This window comes from Peromyscus californicus, unplaced genomic scaffold, assembly GCF_007827085.1.
Source record: "Peromyscus californicus insignis strain IS unplaced genomic scaffold, ASM782708v3 Scaffold_14__1_contigs__length_90479793_seg_2, whole genome shotgun sequence".
Classification (NCBI taxonomy): domain Eukaryota; kingdom Metazoa; phylum Chordata; class Mammalia; order Rodentia; family Cricetidae; genus Peromyscus; species Peromyscus californicus.
In genome coordinates, this window is record NW_026294436.1 from 14,796,539 (window position 1) to 14,818,121 (window position 21,583).

A 21,583-nucleotide genomic window follows, 5' to 3' on the forward strand; every position below is an offset into this window, starting at 1 on the left:
TTAGAAGAAAAAGAAGCTTTTCACAAGATACTCATTTGTAGACACATTGTCTGCAAGACATTGGTAGAACCAGGTATGGTGAAGTCAGGAGGATCAGAAGTTCAAGGGCATCCTTGGCTACACAGTGAGACTGAGCAGATTGGGATACACAAGATGCTGTTTTTTAAAAAAATGCTTCTAGTAATTTTTTTTTTTTGAGACAATCTTATGTAGCTCAGGCTGGCCTTGAACTTGATATACAGCAGAAAGAGAGACCTTGAACTTCTGGCCCTCCTGCGTCTACCCCTTGAGGGCTAAGACTGTAGGCAAGAACTACAACACTCATTTCTCTAATGATTTCCATATTGTCCTTTATTATTAAGCTGAGTTTTTATTGAGCATCCACTTTTAGTGTTGGTGACTGTTGGAAAATGTGTGGAAATGGAGTTATGTGAGGAGAATTCTTGTGAGAACATCCAAGAAAACAAGAGTCTTGTGATCTCAGTTTCTTCAAAACCTGGAACTGTTCTTGGAATGTGACTCTGTGATGCTCCCAGAGGAATCAGAGAGAGCGAGTTTACTTCAGATTGTTCACATTGCTTGCGCTGTTATTCAGTTGAAGGTTTAACCATCCTTTATATGACTCTATGGAAGAAACATGGTTTGCCATGTGTGACCTGTCCTTGTGATTGTACACAGCTTGAACTCATGACAACTTTACTCAGGTGACTCTTCTTAACCCTCAGAGTTTGAATTGTCTGAGGCTCTGAATAAAGCTGGCTATTATATGAGACTTTAGTTCACCTTATTTACTGGCTCCATTCTCCCAGGTCCCACCGCCTCTAGATCGGTGACATTGACATTCCTGGAGTTCTTGGATCCACAGATTAAAGCATCTGAGGATCAGGCACTAATATTTCCCAAACAACCATGTTTCCTAAAAATTTTACACTTATCAATATTGTAACTCCCTATCACTTAGAGACTAAAGACATAAGTTTGTTGGTCTCACTATAACAGGCCAGGATCTCCAAATCCAACCTGACAGCTTAATGTTTAGCACGCATATCACACTGCCAGGATGCTTATTTTGTAAAAGGTTCATTAGTTTTTATATTATGTACATGAGTGTTTTGCCTGTATGTGTGTCTGTGCATCACATGTGTGCCTGGTGCCCAGAGTCTAGAAGAGGGCACCAGAGCTCTTAGAACTGGAATTACAGATAGTTGTGAGCTGCTGTGTACCGGGTATTGGTCATCAAAGCCAGGTCCTCTGCAAGAGCAGCCAGTGCTCTTAACCACTGAGCCATCTCTCCAAACCTGTGGTTTATTTTTAAAATGAAAGTCTTTATTATTTCCATTCTTTTTCTTAGAGAGGCAGCAACACAGAGAGGCAAGATATTTTTATGAGCTAGTAAAGCTGTGTTATTGAATAGCTTATGGCATTCTTGCACTTAGAAAAGTCATTGTAGTAGTATCACGGACAATATCCAATTCACCATGACTATTTGTCCTTTAATCACAGCAAGGGATTCTCTTTATGACTGATAACTAAGGAATTTAAAAGCTGGCATTTCTAAATAGGAGATAGGATCTGACCTGACAGATTTTCCATCACCAATGAGAATTCAAGTTCCCAGACAAAAAGCCACACCTGTGACATAGTCCACAAGGCTGATGGGCTGATCAGCACTCCCAGTCTGTGGGAAGATAAAAGTTGCAAATGTAGAGCCCAAACCTTCTTGGGCAATCTTTAGTACCCCATCTCCTCCTTCTGTTGGGACCTGCTATGTAGACCAGGCTGGCCTCGACTTGCATCGACCTTTCTGCTTCTGCCTCCTGAGTTCCAGGATTATAGGCATGTACCACCACGCCTGGCTCCCTGGCCTTCACATGTGAGGCTTTCTGGGATATACACGCACACTCCCCAGCTTCCACCAGCCCCAAATCTCTTGCCAGCAGACAGCATTTGAAAACTACAGCAGAGATCTCCTCACTCTGCTGTAAGCTGCCTGCCTCCTGGTTCTCCTAGTGTGTCAAAATGCCTTGCCTTACGACTTGATTTCGTTCTGTAACTATAGAAACCTCATGGAGCCATGTCCACATTGGACCTTGCTATTTGGAGGAACCCAAATGCACACTACCAGGGCACGGCCATTCATATTTATCTCAAGAAAGCCTCTCTAATTCCTCTCGAGGAGAAAGCTGCTTCTTGCAAGGACAGAGAAGAAATTCCTCTTTTCGGTTACACAGCTAGCAGTTTCTGTGTCCCTATCCAGTGTTTAATCATTGTTCAATAAAAACAAAAGGAAAATATTGCCTTTGGCGGGAAGTGCTGGGAATAAGAATTGCAAATGCTTATGATGGTTAATGCATGCTTTCTCTGAAAGGCTGGGGACCTCTATCAGCTCGGTTTTACCTCATGGCAAATGCAGGGTCCTTTGAGACAAATCCCCTGGCCTTGATGATAGGATTAAAAGTCAGTTATTAGAACTGAAGGAGTGGAAAAGGAAACTCAGACTCATAAAAACAATAAAGTACTTCAAAGGCGGTGCTGCTCCAGCAGAGACCAGGCCACCAAGGGGAGGGCGCTGGTGTCAGGGTTAGTAGACTCTGATCACAGGCCTCTGCAAGGAGCCATCCTGCCTCCTGTCACTCGGCCCCATTCCTAACAAAATTAATAAACCCACTTTACAAATGATGACTGGGGCATCATGCTGACCTCCACAGAGACACTAATGGATGATTGGAACAGCAGCTGAAGACCCTTCACATCTGTCAACTCCAAGAAGAGTCTGTTTTTTAAAGGACAAGAGTGACAGAGTAAGAATTTAATAGTCGAAGTGGAAAAAAATGTATTTAAAGTACCTTGAAGAAGAAATCACTGCCTTCTTCATCCCTCTAGATTCTCTTTTCTTTTCTTTTTTTTTTTTTTTTTTTTTTTTTTTTTGGGGGGGGGAGGTTTTTGAGACAGGGTTTCTCTGTGTAGTTTTGGTTCCTGTCCTGGATCTCACTCTATAGACCAGGCTGGCCTCGAACACACAGGGATCCACCTGGCTCTGCCTCCCAAGTGCTGGGATTAAAGGCGTGCACCCCCACTGCCCAGCTCCCTCTAGATTTTCTAAACAGACCATTCCCATGTAGCTGAAAACCATTCAACAGTGACCCACTCTTAGGCACACCCTGCTGTGGATATTGCTCTATATAAATAAAGCACTGATTGGCCAGTGACCAGGCAGGAAGTATAGGCGGGACAAGGAGAGAAGAGAATTGAGGAAGGAGGAAGGAAAGAGAGACCGGCTGGAGCCACCGCCAAGACAAAGAAGATGTAAAGTACCGGTAAGCCACGAGCCACGCGGCAAAGTAAAGATTAATAGAAATGGGCTGAATATAAGAGTGAGAGCTAGACAATGATAGGCCTGAGCTAATGGCCAAGCAGTTTAAATAATGTAAGAGTCTGTGTGTTTATTTTATAAGTGGGCTCCGGGACTGGCGGGACTTGGCGGTGGGAGCTGGAGAAAAATTCTCCAGCTACAAAACCCAGCTTCTCTCTGCAAGCACAAAGAAAAGAGCAAAGCAAACCAACTCTACTCTGGTTTAAAACAAAAGCAAAAAAGAAAATAAATACGGAAATCAAATGTGGGCTGGCCAGATGGCTGGGGTAGAAAGATCGGTGGCCGATTCTGACAACCCAAGTTTGATCCCACACGGTGGAAGGGATGCACTGACTTCTGCCTTGTGTCCTTTGACTGGCATGTGCAAAGTACATATTTACTTTTCTGTGCAAATATATATGTTCCCATGTAGCTTTTCACACTGAAAAAGCACCCTCCAACAGTGATATCCCAAAGGAGTGAAAAAACCCTGATTTTTAAGTAGTATCTTCTAGTAAAAGGAAGTAGGAAGCTCCTTAAGGAAAGGGAAAGCTCCAAGTCTGGGCCAATAAAATTCAAAGTGGAGCCAGGCAGTGGTGACACACGCCTTTAATCCCCGCACTGGGGAGGCAGAGCCAGGCAGATCTCTGTGAGTTCAAGGCCAAGGCCAGTCTGGTCTACAGAGCGAGATCCAGGACATCTAGGCCTACACAGAGAAACCCTGTCTCGAAAAACCAAAACTAACTAACTAACTAAATAAATAATAAATAGAATTAACATGGATTTGGGATACTTTGTTCACCAGAGAGCAAGGACGCCCTCATAGAATTAAGGGGCTGAAGAGCTGGTGCAGTAGATAAGTGTTGTTGTTGGGCAAACATGAGGACCTGAGTTCAAATCTCAAGTACCCTGGTCCAAAGACAGTAACCTGTGCCTGCACCCCCAGCACTGCGGCGCACGGAGACAGGAGGATCTCTGGCGCTTGCGGCTGCCAATCTAGCTCTAGGTTCAGTGAGAAGACTGTGTCTCAGTGGAAATAAGGGGGTGTGACAGAGCAGAACGTCGACCTGATACTCTTTTCTGGCCTTCAACTGCATGTGTACCTGCAGACACATACACACATGCGTGCAGGCACATATGCACGCACACATGGACACGTTTTGCATGCACACACGGACACATGCACACCAAACAATAAAAGTTCTTTACGGAAAAATGCAGCTAATAAATATAGAAATAACGACAGAACTGGAAAATCAAAACCTCACACAAAAGTTACTGACGAAAGCTACGGCCACCGGGGAGGTGTGGGAACAGGACCGTCACATGCTCTGAAACTGTCTCAGGGATAACTCGCCACTGTGTTTGGAAAGCAGTGTGCTCACCACACAGCACCAGCCACAGTTAACACTATGATCTGCCTTATTATACTAACAAGGTGTTTTTGCTGGTTTTGTTTTTGAGACGGGGTTTTGCTACGTACCTCAAGCTGGCTTGTATGTAGTTCAGGCAGGCCTCAAACTCATGATCTTCATGGTTCAGCCCCCTCAGGTAAAGGTTTTTACTTTTCTACAGTCAGCATCTCAATCTTTTTCTTACTTGTGTATTTTGAGGCAAACCACTATCCTTCCCCGCCTCCAAGGTCATAAAAATATTTCCCCTAGTATTATCTTCTGAAGGTTAGATTCTATTCAGGTTGCTTTTCAAGGACAGAGGATTAAGTTCTGAAACTGCTGGAAAATATAAACTAGTCCAGTAGCAAAGTTAATTTTGGTTCTTCGAGTTTTTCTAGCTTTAAGTAAAATAGCCTTTCAAGAGCATAAATAATTGAGAATTTCTGTTTAAAATGATAAATGATAAAGTACATTTCCAGGTATTAAAAATGTAGGAAAAACGGGCTGGAGAGATGGCTTCAGTGGGCAAAGAACTTGCTGTGAAAGCATCAGGACCTGAGTCTGGGTGAGAGCTCACACATGCACACACGCGCGCGCGCGCACACACACACACACACACACACACACACACTCACACACTCACGAATAAGAAAGTAGAGAAGAGCGAGTCACATTCTCTTACGTGAGTGAACACAGCATCCCTGCTGAGCTCTTCCCAGCTGTCACTTGGGGTCCATGCTTCGGCAAACTGCAGGAAAGCCCACTTTTCCTTGTCGTCTTCTGCAGCCTGGAGTTTCTCCTTCCTGCCGTTCAGTGTGCTCCCAGTGACCTGGGCCTGAGACGGAGACACGGGGATCTTAGGGCAGTCACCCCCAGTTCACACTCCCTGGTTGGTCATAAAGTTACCCACCGAGAAAGTCTTATTACTTCAACAGATCATGGCTTAGTAATGCAGTTATTCAAAATTACAATGTAATTAGCAACTGTTTAAGGGAGATTTAACAGAACCATGACACAATATTCACTTTCTTTGTGAAATTTTTATTTTAATGTTTATATACTTGGGAGTTTTCCCTAAACGTGATTGGTCATTATGTATATTTATACTCACTACTCAGAACTCACTGCCAAAGAATGTTTGTTTATATCTCCCCCCGCCAACTCATGGGGAAATCCTCACTCTCGGTGTGATGATGTTAGGATGCAGGGTCTGGGGAAGTGATTAGGTCGTGAATGTGAGGTCCACTTTCAGCGGATTAGTGACAGAATACATTTCTATTTATTTCTATCATAGTTTGTTGAAGTAGCTCAAATTACTTACAAAGAAGTTGGTGTCCCAAAAGTGTGGCTGCTGCCTAGAAGTGTGCGAGTGTTTACAAAGTAGGGAACGGATAGAGGCTGGGAGTTTAAGTGTGCATGCTAGTGATTCCACAAATGGAACTTTAACGGTATTTCCAGCCAACAAGGAGAGCAGCAGAGAAAGCATCTCTCTTCTTAAAGAACACCCACATAATCATGAACAGAATGTTGCTGGGAAGACAGACTGCAAAGGCCATTCTGGTAAGGTTTCAGATGAAAAGGAGGAACTCACAATTAGAAACTGGAGGAAAGGTCACGTTGTTCAAAAGCCAAGAATGTAACTGTGTGGACAATGTTCTAGTTATTTCTAGAAGGAAGAACCTGCGAGCATCTCTGAGATTTCCGAGGATGTGCTGAAGGAGCAGGATGGCCCCTCTGACTACTTGTGGTAAATGCAAGAAGAGACAAACACAGACGGAACTGTTAAGAAAAAGGTAACAATTTCAAATTGGGGACATTCTTGGCTCATCAAGACTGTGCAAATGAGAAAAACTGTCCAAGTGGCCATTTGATGTAACAGTTGGCATGGACATGAACTGCAAACTTAATCAGCCAACTGAATAAAAGTGAGAAGCAGACAGGCTGCCTCCGTAGAAAGAGAGTCAGCTGGGGGCGAAGCAATCCCAGACCGAATGACAGAGTGAGGGGCCGTCAGCCTTCCTGAACTGCACACAGCTGCAGCACAGCACTGCCTGGCTGGAAAACAAAACAGAGGAAGCAAGACCACAGAGGCACCGTGGGGATCACAGGGTGCCACTCTTGCCACAGACCTGGCAGGGTGGCGGGGTGTAGTGGTGGACCTGCCTACATGTGGATTTTAAAAACCAGTGCCCAGGGAGCTGCAGGGTGTGGGGCTGCCCAGGGGAGCTCTGGAGGTAGGAGCTCTCTCCACCCTGACAGAACCTGAAAGCCAAGGCAGGGGCGGAGCCACCACAGAGGGCGTGGCCAATGCCTAGCTAAGACAAGCTGATCTCTCCAGCACAGGGGATCCAGAAGGCAGGGCTCCTGCCCTAAGAGGCCTGGAGGATGAACACCAAGCCTTGATACTGAATTTGCCCTGTGAGGTTTTAGACTTGCTTGGGACCACCTAGCCCTTTCTCCCTTCGTTTTCTTCCTCTTGGAGTGTGAATGAGGACTCCAGACATTCTCCCACGGGTGCAGTTAGGAAGCATGTAACCTAGTTGGTTTCAAAGATTTCACAACTGGAGAGGAACTTCACCCCGAGACGAGTCTCATCCATATCCGAGTTAGATAATATTTAGATGAGATACTGGATTGTATAATTAATGCTGGAAGGAGCTAAGATTCCTGGGCCCCAGGGACAGGATGAAGGAATGTATTTTGCATGTGAGAAGCACATGGATTTTTGTGGGGACAGATAAATGGCTAGTTTTATAACTTGACACAAGCTAGAATTACCTGGGAAGCTCTTAATGAGGGTTACCTAGATCAGATTGGCCCATGGGCATGCATGTGAGGCTTTTTATTTATTTTTTAATTGTGTGCCACTATTTCATGGGCCTAAACAGTGGAAAAGTGGAAAAAGGGAGCTGAGTAGTGAGCACGAGTTCACTGCTCTCTGTTCCTGATGCGGATGGGGCATGACTGGACCAGCTGCTTCAAGCTCCTGCCTTGATTTCCCCCAGTGACTGGCTGTGACCTGGGCTTACACTTCCACGCCACGGTTCTTCTCCAAAGGAAGTCAGGGCAGGAGCTCAAGCTGGACAGGAACCTGGAGGCAGGAGCTGATGCAGAGGCCATGGAGGGGTGCTCCTCACGGCTTGCTCAACCTGCTTTATAGCACCAGGACCACCAACCCAGGGATGGCCCCACACACAATGGGCTGGGCTTTCCCCACCAATAACTAAATAACAAAATGCACTACGATTTGCCCACAGCCCGGTCTTACAGAGGCATTGTCTCACCGGAGGCTCCCTCCTCTCTGATGACTAGCCTGTGTCAAACTGACATTAAAACTAGCCAGCATAAGACCTCATGAATGAGATCCCTGCCCTTGTAAAATGAGAGCATTCTCACCTTCTTTCTACCTGGGCCTCCAACAGGAAGATGGCAGTCTACCACCCTTACCCAGCTTGACCATGCTGGCTCCCTGATGCCAACACCCATCCTCCAGAACTGAGGGAGAATCCGAATCCATTCACCACCCAGTGTATGGTATTTGTTACAGCATCCCCAATGACTAGGAAATCCTCTTCCATAAGCACCCTTCCATGTGGGGAAAAGAGACAGCTGAGGAGAGGTACAGGCTGTCTTCTGGTAACATTAGTTGAAAATTCAAGAATCTTTTTGGAAAATATTCAGTAGTTTGGTCTCAGTCACAGAAAGGACATGGTCCTTCAAGTGTTCGGTTCCAGTTTATCCTAGCCTCATCTCTAAGCAGCAGGAGCAGTCATGAAAACACTCGTGAGAGCCTGTGTGAGGCATAGTGGAGGCCCTGAGTCAGTCTTAGCACATGAGAAAATTTGGAGGAATAAAAAAACAATAGAAAAAAGGCTTCCACAGGAGCCAGAGGTGGCTCAGGAGTTAAAAGCTCTTGCTGAGGACCCACAGCTGGTTCATAACTCCAGCTCCAGGGGACCTGATACTCTTGTCTGGTCTCCATGGACACCAGCACTCATGTGTATATACCTTGACATGGACATACATACATACACAAAGTTAAAAATAAATCTTCTTAGCTGGACGGTGGTGGCGGCGGCGGCGGTGGTGGTGGCAGTACACGCCTTTAATTCCAGCACTCAGGAGGCAGAGGCAGGTGGATTTCTGAGTTTGAGAACAGCCTGGTCTACAGAGTGAGTTCCAGGACAGCCAGAGCTGTTACACAGAGAAACCCTGTCTCAAAAAACCAAAACCAAAATCAAAAACAAAAAGACAAGACAAACAAACCAAAACAAAACAAAAAACCAAAACCAAAATAAACAAACAAACAAAAAACCCCAAAACGTCTTTAAAAAAAGAAAAGAAAAAGGGCTTGGAAAAACATAGCCATGGACATCGAAGCATTGGAATGGTAGAGGATAGCAAGAAATGAAGCACCAACTGAATCCTTTATGACCGTAGTCTCTGTAACTGTTGCTCTGGTATACCTAAGTCGCCTATGCCTGGACACACTGAAACTCAGTCTCTTAGCTCATGCAGCACACAGACCATTAAAACCCGAACGCTACCTTTCGGTTCAGCATGGCCCACATGAGGCTGTCCAGAGTGCCATTTGCAATAAGGTAGTGAATATTCACGGAACTGCACTGTCCAATGCGGTGAGCACGGTCTTCAGCTTGCTTGATGTGTCCAGGGTCCCAGTACAACTCAGCAAAGACCACGTGACTGGCAGCTGTAAACGTTAAACCCTAAGCAAAACAAAGCAAAGAAACTGAGGCACACATAGCCGAGCATGAGGTATACACATGCAGCAAGAGCCTCCTGAACACGGGAAAAGGAGAGAGGAAGGGTGTTCTGTCAGCTTTAACTGTCAGCTCCACAGCCCGGAGTCATCTGAGAAGGGAGAAGACAGCCTGGCCTGTGGGCATGTCTGTGGGGGATCGTCTTGACTGTAATTGATGTAAGAGGGCCCGGCCCCCTGTGGGTGGCAGGTGGTCCCAGGGAATGTAAGTAAGCTAGCTGAGCATGAGTGAGTGAGGCGGTGAACAGTGTTCCTACTTCAGTTCCTGGCCTGATTTTCCTCAGCGATGGACTGTAACCTGTATGCTGAAATAAATCCTTTCTTTCCCTAAATTGCTTCCGGTCAAAGTGTTTTTACCACAGCAACAGAGATTTAAAACAAGTGAGTCAGGCAATGTGAGATATATTAGGAAGATTTAATTGATGAGCAGCAGATAAAAGCTTCTTACTGCACGATGCCAAGTGAACTACAAGGGAACATATTTGAGAGACATTTCAATAGGCAGGTTTATGGGTACCAAACACACATACAAAACCTCTTTATCCCTTGGAAGAGTTAGATTCACTTTACTGCTAGAAAATCTAACAAAATACATTATAAAACAGACTGTAACTGGTAACACATGGTATCCATGGCAACTAGGCATCACGCACTGACATGCTCTTCAGTTCATTCAAACTGCTGTGCTGGAAGTAAGAGAAACATGTCTCTAGTCATGCGATTTCCGCCTGTGAAATCTCCCATGCTACGACTCCAAGACCCTGAGTTTATTGTCTCTAGTCTCAGGGTGTCATGCCGCTGCTGTACTCTCTGTGCCGCTGGCTTTGGCATGAACTTGAAACACTGTGGCAGAAAAGCATTAAGTCTAATTTTACACTCGATGCATGAAAATGTGTCAAGATGCATCGCTTCTATAGTGGCGGGCTGAGTGAACTTGGAAGCATGTCGGACTGTGGCCACATACAGCCAAAGGTGTGGGCAGTGGATGAGGTCTGCCTTGCTTTGGAAATACGGTTTAATCCATGTTGTTCACAACGTGGAGCTTCTATGAGGGATGACTCTTTTTTTTTGAGATTGTTAAACCATATTTTCACTTTAACTTAAAATATTTTTGTGTTACACCAAAATCATACTTTGTTGCCTACTTAATGATTATCCTTAATGAATAATTCAAATTCCCTGAAAATTCGTCCCTTCATAAAAATGGGCCAGAAGTAATAAAAACCAGAATAAAACTAAATACAATATTAAATGGTGTTGCTATTTAGGACGGCAAAGCCATATTAGAGGTAATATTGGAAAAACAAGTGGTAGTATCAGAGGGAGACCGACAAGCCTGTCAGAAGCATGTATGACCATGGCCAGAGCAGACAGCTCAGTCAGGAAAGCGCTTGCCTTGCAAACACGAGGACCTGAGTCCTTTTCTCAGCTCACACATAAAAAGCTGAGTGTGGTGGTGTGCACTTGTAATCCCAGCACTCGGGAGGTGGAGACGGGCAGGATCCTGGGATTCACTGCCGGTCAGCCTAGCCTAATTGGTGAGCCCCAGGTCTCAGCGAGAGACCCTGTCTCAAAAACACCAGGTGCAAAAGCCCAGCGTGGTGGTGCACTCAGAAGGCAGAGGCAGGCAGAAGTCTGTGAGTTCAAGGCCATCCTGCTCTATATAGGGAGTTCCAGGACAGAGAGGGCTACAGAGAGAAACCCTGCCTCAAAAACCCCAAAACAGAGAAACAAACAAAGACACAAACCAATCACCAAACAAGCAAGGTAGATGATTCTTGAGCTACAATTCCAGACCCCTGAGACTCACATATGACCATGCTCGCAAGATCATTATTATTCTAAGAAGCAGTCAGTCTTCAGTATGAGCTATCACCCAGAACAACGCCCTTCCTTCTTACCTTTGTTCTTATGGGGACATCAATCTTCAAGTATGTACGAGTTGACTTATATAAGAGCTCCAGGAGCACAACCTTGAATAAAATATGAGTGCCCTGTACATTCTTAATTTCAAGATGTCATTTATTTTTAATCGTATCTTAAGCTCATAATAGCCTTGCCTTTCCTGTCTGGTTTCAACTTACTTATCATGTCTCCTGACAGGGACACTCACCCGTTTCTAATTTTAGGTTCTTGGTAATATTCTCCATGGCTAGAATATTCTAACCGATACTTATGTCAGATTTTAGAAAGTTTAATCCAACCTAAGGAAGTATTGAGACAACTCCTTGTGGGTCCCTAAACGGTTTTGTCCTTACAGTTTTTCTACACACAACATTTTATAGACCTCAACCAGCTGGGTAAAAACTGACCTTTAATATATAACAAGTGTATACCATGGAAGTATGCTCAGACACTCAGTCACACACACGCACATACACCCCGCCCCCATGCTAAATGACGTGAGCCCAAGGCCAGCCTGGTCTACATAGTGAGTTTCAGGACAGCCAGGGATAATAAAGTGAAACCTCATTTTAAAAGACAAACAAACAAAAAAACCACAATGCTAGAAGGCATGTGGTCGTAAGGACTTTGTGGAGCTATTACTGGCAAGGTAAAAGAATCTGCACGATAACATTACATTCATTAATTGTGTGTATGTGTGTGCATGCACATGCACAGATAACATTACATTCATTAATTGTGTGTATGTGTGTGCATGCACATGCACGATAACATTACATTCATTAATTGTGTGTATGTGTGTGCATGCACATGCACAGAGGTCAGAGGACAACCTGAACCACTTTTCTTTGGTTAGGGTGGCCACTGGCAGGATGTCCACACCCAATGGCTGACTCCACGCCCACGTGGACATGGGCAGCACTGACTGGACACTCAATGGGTTATTAAAAAAAAAAAAAGGAATGAATTTGGGAGGGAGATGTGCTGGAGGAAGGAAGGGGGTAAGGGGTAGTCATGACTAAGATACATATACACACATGTGAAATTTTCAAAGAATAAAAATAAGAGGCTGCCTTCTATTATATTTTCTAGCACTCTGAAGGAGAACGGATACTTACTACAGTAGACATCCAGATAAAAAAATTACAGTTTTATAAACCAAAGTTAGTGTTAATGGACTTCTTGTTATTTCCATGACACTTTCTTGTCAAACTCAGACCTGAATCTCTTACCTGGCCAGCAGCCTGAATGCTCAGGATAGCCACACGAGTATTGGGGTCCTTCTGAAATTGATTAACCAGGTGAATCCTCTCTGAAGATGGAACACTTCCATCTATTCTGATGTAACGAGCCTAGCATAAGGGAAATAGCAAAATTAGACAAGCCCTAGTCAGCCTTCCTATTTTACATGTTTTATACCTTATTTTAATAGTCATATAAAGATGCAAACTGGTTAAAATGGTACATCAGCAAATGTTATACAGTAAGAATCGTAACAAAACATAATTTCTTTTTTTTTTTAAAGATTTATTATGTATACAGTGTTCTGCCTGCATGCCAGAAGAGGGCGCCAGATCACGTTACAGATGGTTGTGAGCCACCATGTGGTTGCTGGGAATTGAACTCATGACCTCTGGAAGAGCAGCTAGTGCTCTTAATGGCTGAGCCATCTCTCCAGCCCAAAACATAATTTCTTACTTAAAGATTTTATTATGTATATTGTGTGTGTGGATGTGGGTTTATGTGCATGTGCATGCACACACATGAGTGCCATGGTACATATATGGAGGTCAGAGGACAACTTACAGGAGTTGGCTCTCTCCTTCTACCACATGGGTTTCAGTGATTGAACTCAGGTTATCAGGCTTGGTGACAAGCACCTTTACAAGCTGAACTATTTTGCCATTGCTGACTTTTTAACCTACTTGAAGATAGGTTTTATGTTTAATGTATCTTAATACCACTGTGATGGTTTGAATGAGAATGGGCCCCAGTTGGTGGAACTGTTTGGGAAGGATTGGGAGGTGTGGCCATGTTAGAGGAGGTGTGTCACTGGGGGTGGGTTTGGAGGTTTCACAAGCCCACACCATTCCCAGTTAGCTTTCTCTCTGCCTCGTGGTTGTTGTCTCAACATGTAAGCTCTCAGCTACTGCTCCAGCATCATGTCTGCCTGCTACCATGCTCTCTGATATAATGGTCATGGATTCACCCCCCAAACTGTAAGCTCAATAACTCTTTCTTCTATAAGTTGCCTTGGTCACGGTGTCTTTATACAGCAATAAAAAGTAACTAAGACAGCCATCAATACCAAGGGCAATTGCTTTTATGCAACAGAAGGAAGCTCTATGAATATTTTTTTTAATGAAGCAAATGTTTCTTCAGTAAAATTCTATGAAAGTTAACATGCAACCTTTAGGCAGTAGGTAAGAATAACTTTAGGTTACAGGATAAGGTCCTGCAGAATAAAACCAAAACCAGATGAGAGGGAAAGAAGAGACGATTTTGTTGAGGTATTAAGGAAGTTCGGAGAGTGGTACATGTGTTTCTGAAACACAACCAAATGTAACTGGGAAAGTAACACTAAATCTACCATTCACGACCTCTTTTTTTCACATTATTAAACTTGAAAGAACTATGTGAGATGACTGTATCCATTGAAGTGAGGAATTAAGACACCCACACACACCTTTAAAAACAGACTCATTAAGTATTAAACTGAATAGACTTGTCTTCAAGAACAATTTAAGCTGTGAAAAGAGCTGTGAGTTAGAAATAGCTAAAAAGAACAAATTCAACCTTATAAAAATAAGTTAAGCTGCCAGGTTGGGGGTGGTGTGTGGCACATGTCTTTTACCACAGCACTCAGGAGGCAGAGGTTGGTGGATCTGAGTTCAAGGCCAGCCTGGTCTACAGAGTGAGTTCCAGGACAGCCAGGGCTACACTGAGAAACCCTGTCTTGAAAAACCAAAAAAAGAAAAGGGAAAAAAAAAGTGAAGTTAAATTTCAAATCAGACTGTCCAAGCATTGTGTGATATTTTGTTTGTGCTCATTAAATGAATCATTAAATGATTCTTTTTTTTTTTTAAACCTATCTAGCCGTACATATGTGTGAATGTGGGTAAGCGGTTGCCCCAGAGCAGAGGTGTGGTCGGTCCTTGCTTTCCACCTTGTTTGAGGCAGTCTCTGGTCTTCCTGCTGTGCACAGCAGGGTAGCAGGGTTCTCCTGTCTCTGTTTCCCATCTCACTGCTGGGCGCTGGGGTTAGGATAGGAACTACATCTCAGTCCTCAGGCTCACACAGCAAACCCTACTCACGGACTCCTCTCCAGCCCTAATTAGTAACTTTACTTCACAAAGCATGCACAGCCTGATCAATGAACCACTCAGTATCCCTTGCAGATTACAAAATCCTCTCAGGAGCTTTCTAAAGAAAATACTTGGTCAGAATAGGGAAGATGGGGAGAAATTTGCCTTGCACCATGAATACCTACACTTGTAACTCTGTAAAGCTGAGTGAGAGTCCAACATATCAGCAGAACAGATGTGAGGAAAAGAAGTGGACTGCTGTGCCTAGAGCAGAATCTAGGAAATTTAAGATTAAATACATTCAGAATAGGAAAATAGTATGAATCTATCTTTTTGTCAATGACTTAAAAATTAGTTGTAAGGGTAATGAAGTCTTTCTTAGAGTGTAAAAATCAATAGAACCTCTCATGTTATGACATCACACCATAAAACCATAAATCCCTCTGTGAGGGAAGATACCAGGACATATTACAAACACATTAGTTAACACCTAACATGGCTTTAGCTCTGATTTTGAAAACACTGACCTGTACTGGCTGTATTGCTCTGTGTGTACAAGGCTCACACTACTTGCCAGGACATTTCCTATAGCTGCCACTGCACACCTGTGCCAGCGCCAAGCATTTACAGGACAGATGGCAGGTAAAGCTTTGAAATGATCGATGGGAGATGCCATCTCTAGCGTGAACACTGGAAACTGAGGCGGATCTCAGAGGATTCAGGGAAGATCACTGGCCTTGTGGATATGGCCAGGTCAACCACGTGGGTCACCCACATGGGCCATACCCTTTAATGAGTCCATATTCTTTCTTAATAGCAATTTTCCATAGAGTATATGGCCTGGGGGTTTGAAAGGTCTGAAAGTTTGGGGGCAGTGATTTTTACTGGATTTATTCTCTTCTATTAGCCACATTTAGGTGTGTTTATGAATATGCCACTCTCGTGTGCTATCTCCAGGAACAGGAAGGGAGTCCCTTATGGAATTAGGACAGAATAGCCTTAATCAACTCAGATCAATTGGAGAAAGGAAAAGTTTAAGATTGAAAAAAAGAAGAAATCAGTATGCCATGGTCTTAATATATTACTAAAATTTGTAAGAAAATTTAATAAATTATTGATAAGACAATGCATTTTAAAAACACCATCCAAAGAAGGTTAAAAAAAATCCACATAAACCATGAGATTAAAATATTCAATATAGCCGGGCGGTGGTGGCGCACGCCTGTAATCCCAGCACTCGGGAGGCAGAGGCAGGTGGATCTCTGTGAGTTCGAGGCCAGCCTGGTCTACAGAGCTAGTCCAGGACAGGCTCCAAAGTTACAGAGAAACCCTGTATCAACCCCCCCCCCCCAAAAAAAAAAATTCAGTATAGTGAAAATATGCATTCTAAACATTATTTTATAGAAAAATGTCACAATACCTTGTTTTCGATGACTGCTTCTGTGCAAGCTTGGAGCATACTTAAATGGTGAGCAAAGACCAGAAATTTAAGTGATTCATTCTGAAGCAACATCTTAATATAGTCCTTCACCGCACCTGCCTAAATATTAAAGACAAATTTTATTAACATCATCAAAATTTTTATTAAAGCACCATGTCACTTTTAATAAAGGAAAAACAAAAAGCTCCTGATATCAGTATCTTTAGATATCCATCTCCATGACCTTCAGCAGCTTTTTCTCTAGGCAGCCTACTAAACTGGAACCCCGATATGTAAGGGATGTGTGGAAAAGCTATCCAAGTACGTCCACTGTTTTGTTTTTTTATTGCTGTGACAAAATATTTAAGAGAAATAAACTTAAAGCATGGGAAATTTCTTTTGGTGCCAAGTTTCTTTTCAGTCCCTGGTCGGTTCTGAGTACTGGGGAGGCAAGAACATCATGGCAGGCAACCATGGTGGATGGTGCTGCCCATCTCACAGCAGGCACGCGGCAGGGGGTGAAGGCACCAAGGACCAGACTAGATACACACCTTTTCAGGACACACTCCCATGATCCACCTCTTTCAGCCAGGCTCTGACAACCTACTCCACACCACTTCCCAATGATACCACCAACTCACAGACCAGTGAATTCAGCCACTGATGAGATCAGAACCTCCTCAGAGCCCACGGTTAGCAAGAAAGCCTCTAGACAGGGGCCTTGGGGCACTTCAGATTAGAACAGCATGGGTGGAAGACAGGAGGCTGCGTGGGAGGAGCATGGTACCGTTGTTTAGAAGATGGGTTCACACAGTGAAAAGGAAGGGATTAAGGAGGAAAAGGAAGAAAATGAGTAAGAGCTTTTAAAGACTGGGACTGACGTTGAAGGCTGAGGAAAACTTGCTTCACCTTCTTAAACTGAGATAGTGAGGCAGCCTTAGGGAAAGGCAGGTAGAGAAGCAGTAGGAGGCCGGGAGACACGGAAAATTAGTTGTCTCGAGAATGGAGAAGTGTGCCGGCTAGTTTTCTGTCAACTCGATACAAGCTGGGGTCATCTGGGAAGAGAGACTCTCAACTGAGAAACTGTCTCCCTAAGACTGGCCTGTAGACAAGCCAGTGGTCCTGGGTTCTATAAGAAAGCAGGCTTAGGAGGCCACGAGGAGCAAGTCAGAAAGCAGCGCCCTCCACGGAAGCGGCACCCCTCCACGGAAGCGGCACCCCTCCACGGAAGCAGCGCCCTCCACGGAAGCAGCACCCCTCCATGGAAGCAGCGCCCCCCATGGAAGCGGCACCCCTCCATGGAAGCAGCTCCCCTCCATGGAAGCAGCTCCCTCCATGGAAGCGGCAGCCCTCCATGGAAGCAGAACCCCTCCACGGAAGCAGCACCCCTCCACGGAAGCGGCACCCCTCCACGGAAGCGGCACCCCTCCATGGAAGCAGCTCCCTCCATGGAAGCAGCTCCCTCCATGGAAGCGGCACCCCTCCATGGCCTCTGCATCAGCTCCTGGCTCCAGGTTCCAGCCATGCATGAGTTCCTGCCCTGACTTCCCTGGACGATGGACTTATGATCTATAAGGTGAAATAAACCTTTTCTTCCCAAGATGTTTTTGGCCATGGTGTTTCATCACAGCAATAGAAACCATAATAAAACAAGAAGGTTCTGGAAGAACCTGAAGAGACAGGCTCAAGAGCACAAGAGGAAGGTCTAAGATAACAGAATGAAACGGAGTTGATGTAGAGGAATAAAAACCATAAAAATTAACACTGAGTGGGCATTCTTAGCTAAAGTCTCTCCATGTTATCTAGAAAGAGTAAGAAATAAGGATGAGTGACTTAAAATTAAAATAAAAATATGAATATACTATCTCTTAATTGTTACCAGGAGATTGTGGTGGTATATGCCTGTAAATCCAGGAGGCTGAGCCAGGAAGATTACACATTTAAGACTAGTTACTGGGTTATACAGTAACTTCCAGGCTAGCCTGGGCTCCTGAATGGAAAATAAAAAAAGGTTGAGGGGCTTGAAAAATGGCTCAGTGGTTAAGAGTGCTTTCTGTTCTTCCAGAGGACCCAAGTTCTGTTTCCAGCACCTACACTGTGTGGCTCACAACTGCCTGTAGCTCCAGAGAATATGATGCCTTCTTGCTGTGGGATGTTCTGTATGGCAAATGTGTTGCTAATTAGTCAATAAATAAAACACTGATTGGCCATTGGCTAGGCAGGAAGTGTAGACGGGACAAGGAGAGAATAAAGCTGGGAAGTGGAAGGCTGAGTCAGAGACACTGCCAGCCGCCACAATGACAAACAGCATGTGAAGATGCCGGTAAGCCATGAGCCATGTGGCAAGGTATAGATTAATAGAAATGGATTAATTTAAGCTGTAAGAACAGTTAGCAAGAAGCCTGCCACGGCCATACAGTTTGTAACCAATATAAGTCTCCGTGTTTACTTGGTTGGGTCTGAGTGGCTGTGGGACTGGCGGGTGATAGAGATTTGTCCTGACTGTGGGTCAGGCAGGAAAACTCAAGCTACACCTTCTTATGGTCTCATAGGCTCCTAAGTGCATGCACGTGCGCGCGCGCGCATACACACACACACACACACACACACACACACACACACACACACACAGATAAACAAAATAAATATAAATGTTTTAACAAACAAATGACAAAGATTTAGTTACTTAGACATTTTGGATAAAGATGGCAGGCTGAACTCACTCAATTCCTATTCCCTCTTAGTCTAAGAACAGCAAAGGACATGGGCACAAAAGTCAAGAGTGAAATCTATGGAAGCTAAGAAGTACACGATTCCCCATCCTGAGAGATAGTAACCTGGCTATATGGAATGGACAGGAGTACCTGATTTCCAGTGCAGCCATGTAAAGGCCCAGGAGGGACAGGGTGAGGGGAGTCACAGGTATGGACTGTCCCTATCCTGGCAGCAACCTGGAGTCTATTCTTCAGATGGGGTAAAACAGAGTTTGTCTGGATAAGTGCTGCACTGAGGGCAAGCAGTGTGGTGTGAGGGCATGCTTAAAGAAGATGCAGGGCATGCTTAAATCCCCAGGGCACCAGCGATGAGTGCCAGGGCCCACAGAGAAGTGTCTCGGTTACGAGGGTTCTACACTCACGAATGAGTTGACGCTGATTATAAAAAGCCTGGAGACTGCAGCAGTCCTCTACCCTCTCTACTCTTTGACCTTTTGTCTTCTGCCGTGGGATAAAGCAGCAGCACAAAAGCCTTCATCCTTGATATTGGACTGTCCAGCCTCCAGAACTGTGAGCTAAACAACCTTACATTGTTTATAAATGTTCCAGTCTCAAGTACTCTGCTATAGAAGCAATCGGGCATCAGGGAGTAGGCACAGTGCATAACAACTGTGAAGATTAAATTGGGGTTTTATTAATTGATACTGAAAGACTGGGTATATAGTTCAGTGGTAAAGCACATACTTGCCTAGTGTGTACAAATTTCTAGGTTTGATATCTAGAAGTTAGGAAGGAAGAAAGTTAGGAAGGAAGGAAGGAAGGGAGGGAGGGAGGGAGGGAGGGAGCGAGGAAGAGAGAGAGGGAGGAAGAGAGAGAGGGAGGATAGGCGGGGAAGAAGAGGAAGAGGAAGAAAAGGGGGAAAAGGAAGGAGAAGGAAGAAGAGGGGAAAGGTCTAATAACACATATAGTAAATACTGATCAGGCAAAAATTAGCATAATTTTAAAAATCAGTAAAATTATACACTTGGATGGAAGGACGGGAGTAAGAGACAGGTATGGATCTGGGGAGGGGGCAGAGACATAAAGAAGTAAAATTTTATCCTGGCTATTGATGAATCAATCAATGTAGCTGCAAACTACAATGGAAGCAGTAATGTAAACTGAGCTGCCACAGAAGCGGTGTTGAGATCTGAGTGAATTAGCAGAACACAGAACAGCGCTCAACTTTTACAAGAGCCAAGAGAGGCGGCCAACGGGGAATAAAGTTAGACTTCTTTTCTGGAGTGATTGTTTTCTGTTGTTAACATAGCTTTAGTAATCTTTAAATTAAAAATTAAAAAATACCTACCTAAAATTCATACGTATTAACTGCAAAGCCTCAAGGTTTATTCTGCAAGCTGTATTCTGCATGTCTAAGTTTTCTGAACAATGAAATTCATGATACAGTGAGCCTGGAGGCCGGCAAGAGCTTTGGGTGTCAGTGCCTCAGGAAGTGGAAATTAAGTTCTTTCAGAACAAGCAGCTATAAATTCCAGCTATGTCGTCACGGCAACCGAAGCACTTTTATAAAGTGCATGTTTGCCTCAAGAGCTATATTTACTGGGATAGGCCTTTCAGTAAGTACATGGGTTGGAATGTGTAAAGGGTACATCCATTACACTCCAAATCTAGATTGACAGACGGAACAACTGCTGTAACCTGGTCTCACGTGCCCTCTTCCCAAGTGAGCTGTTCCCACCCTCACCAGGACCAGAGCTGCTGAGAGAAGGCTCAAGCCCTCTGCACCCATTCCTTCAAACCACTGCTTTAAAAGGCTTGCGGTGGGGGCCGAGGACTGGGGAGATGGCTCACGGGTTAGGACTCATGCCACACGGGCATCTCAACGCTGGGCAAGGCTGCACACACCTGTAACTCCATTCTTGGGGAACAAAGACGAGCAAGATCCTGACAGCATGCTGGCCAGCCAGCTTAGCTAAATTGGGGAACTTCCAGTTCAGCAAGAGACCCTGTCTCCAGGGAATGTAATGACCTTATTATTCCTCACTGCATTTTGAAGTGGGATTCTACTCACGTTAAGCTGATAAAGCAATTAAATAGGAAACATACTTTGTACCTTAAGGGAGCATGCTTAAAGAATTTCCCTTCAGCACATAAGGCACTGAAGAATGCTACGATTCCCAAAGTGGCAGGAAATTTTAAGTTATACTTGGTTTTAGTAACTTTCATTAAAAAACTGGCATTTCTCTTGAAATGGCTTCTTCTAAAAATGACATAACATTGTAACGTGCCCCCAAATAAGTGATATCTTGTTTTTAAAAAGGTTTATTTGAGGGCTGGAGAGATAATTCAGTGGATTAAGAGCACTTGATGCTCTTGTAGAGGACTCAGCTTTGGATCCCAGCACCTACATGGTGGCTTACAACCATTTGTAACTCCAGTCACAGGGGATCTGACGCCCTCTTCTGTCCTCCACAGGTACTGCATGCACATGGTGCACATACATACATACAGATAAAACACCCACACATGAAAGAAACAGGTCTTTAAGAGGATTTGTTTTTTCCTTTGACATTCCAGTGACATTTTTGGAATGTATTCCTAGCAATTACTGGACTCTGCCAACACCAGAGCTAAGAATGTCACCAGACAGCCTCGGGAACCTATAGTAATAGTCTCCCACTTGGCTGTGAGCTGCTGCCTAGCTAATGTCCTC

At 44.3% G+C, this 21,583-nt stretch overlaps 1 protein-coding gene across 3 annotated transcripts in view; it reads right to left on the minus strand.

Moving 5' to 3' along the window:
• Positions 1-21,583, minus strand: part of Zranb3 (zinc finger RANBP2-type containing 3) — a 166,812-nt gene that overhangs the window by 29,964 nt on the left and 115,265 nt on the right. For all 3 annotated transcript variants that reach the window (XM_052736812.1, XM_052736810.1, XM_052736813.1), the window contains 4 exons: positions 16,157-16,276; positions 12,664-12,783; positions 9,294-9,473; positions 5,429-5,581 (listed from right to left, as the gene is read on the minus strand). In XM_052736812.1, the coding sequence (XP_052592772.1) occupies positions 5,429-5,581; positions 9,294-9,473; positions 12,664-12,783; positions 16,157-16,276 (573 nt within the window). The remainder of the gene's footprint in view (positions 1-5,428; positions 5,582-9,293; positions 9,474-12,663; positions 12,784-16,156; positions 16,277-21,583) is intronic.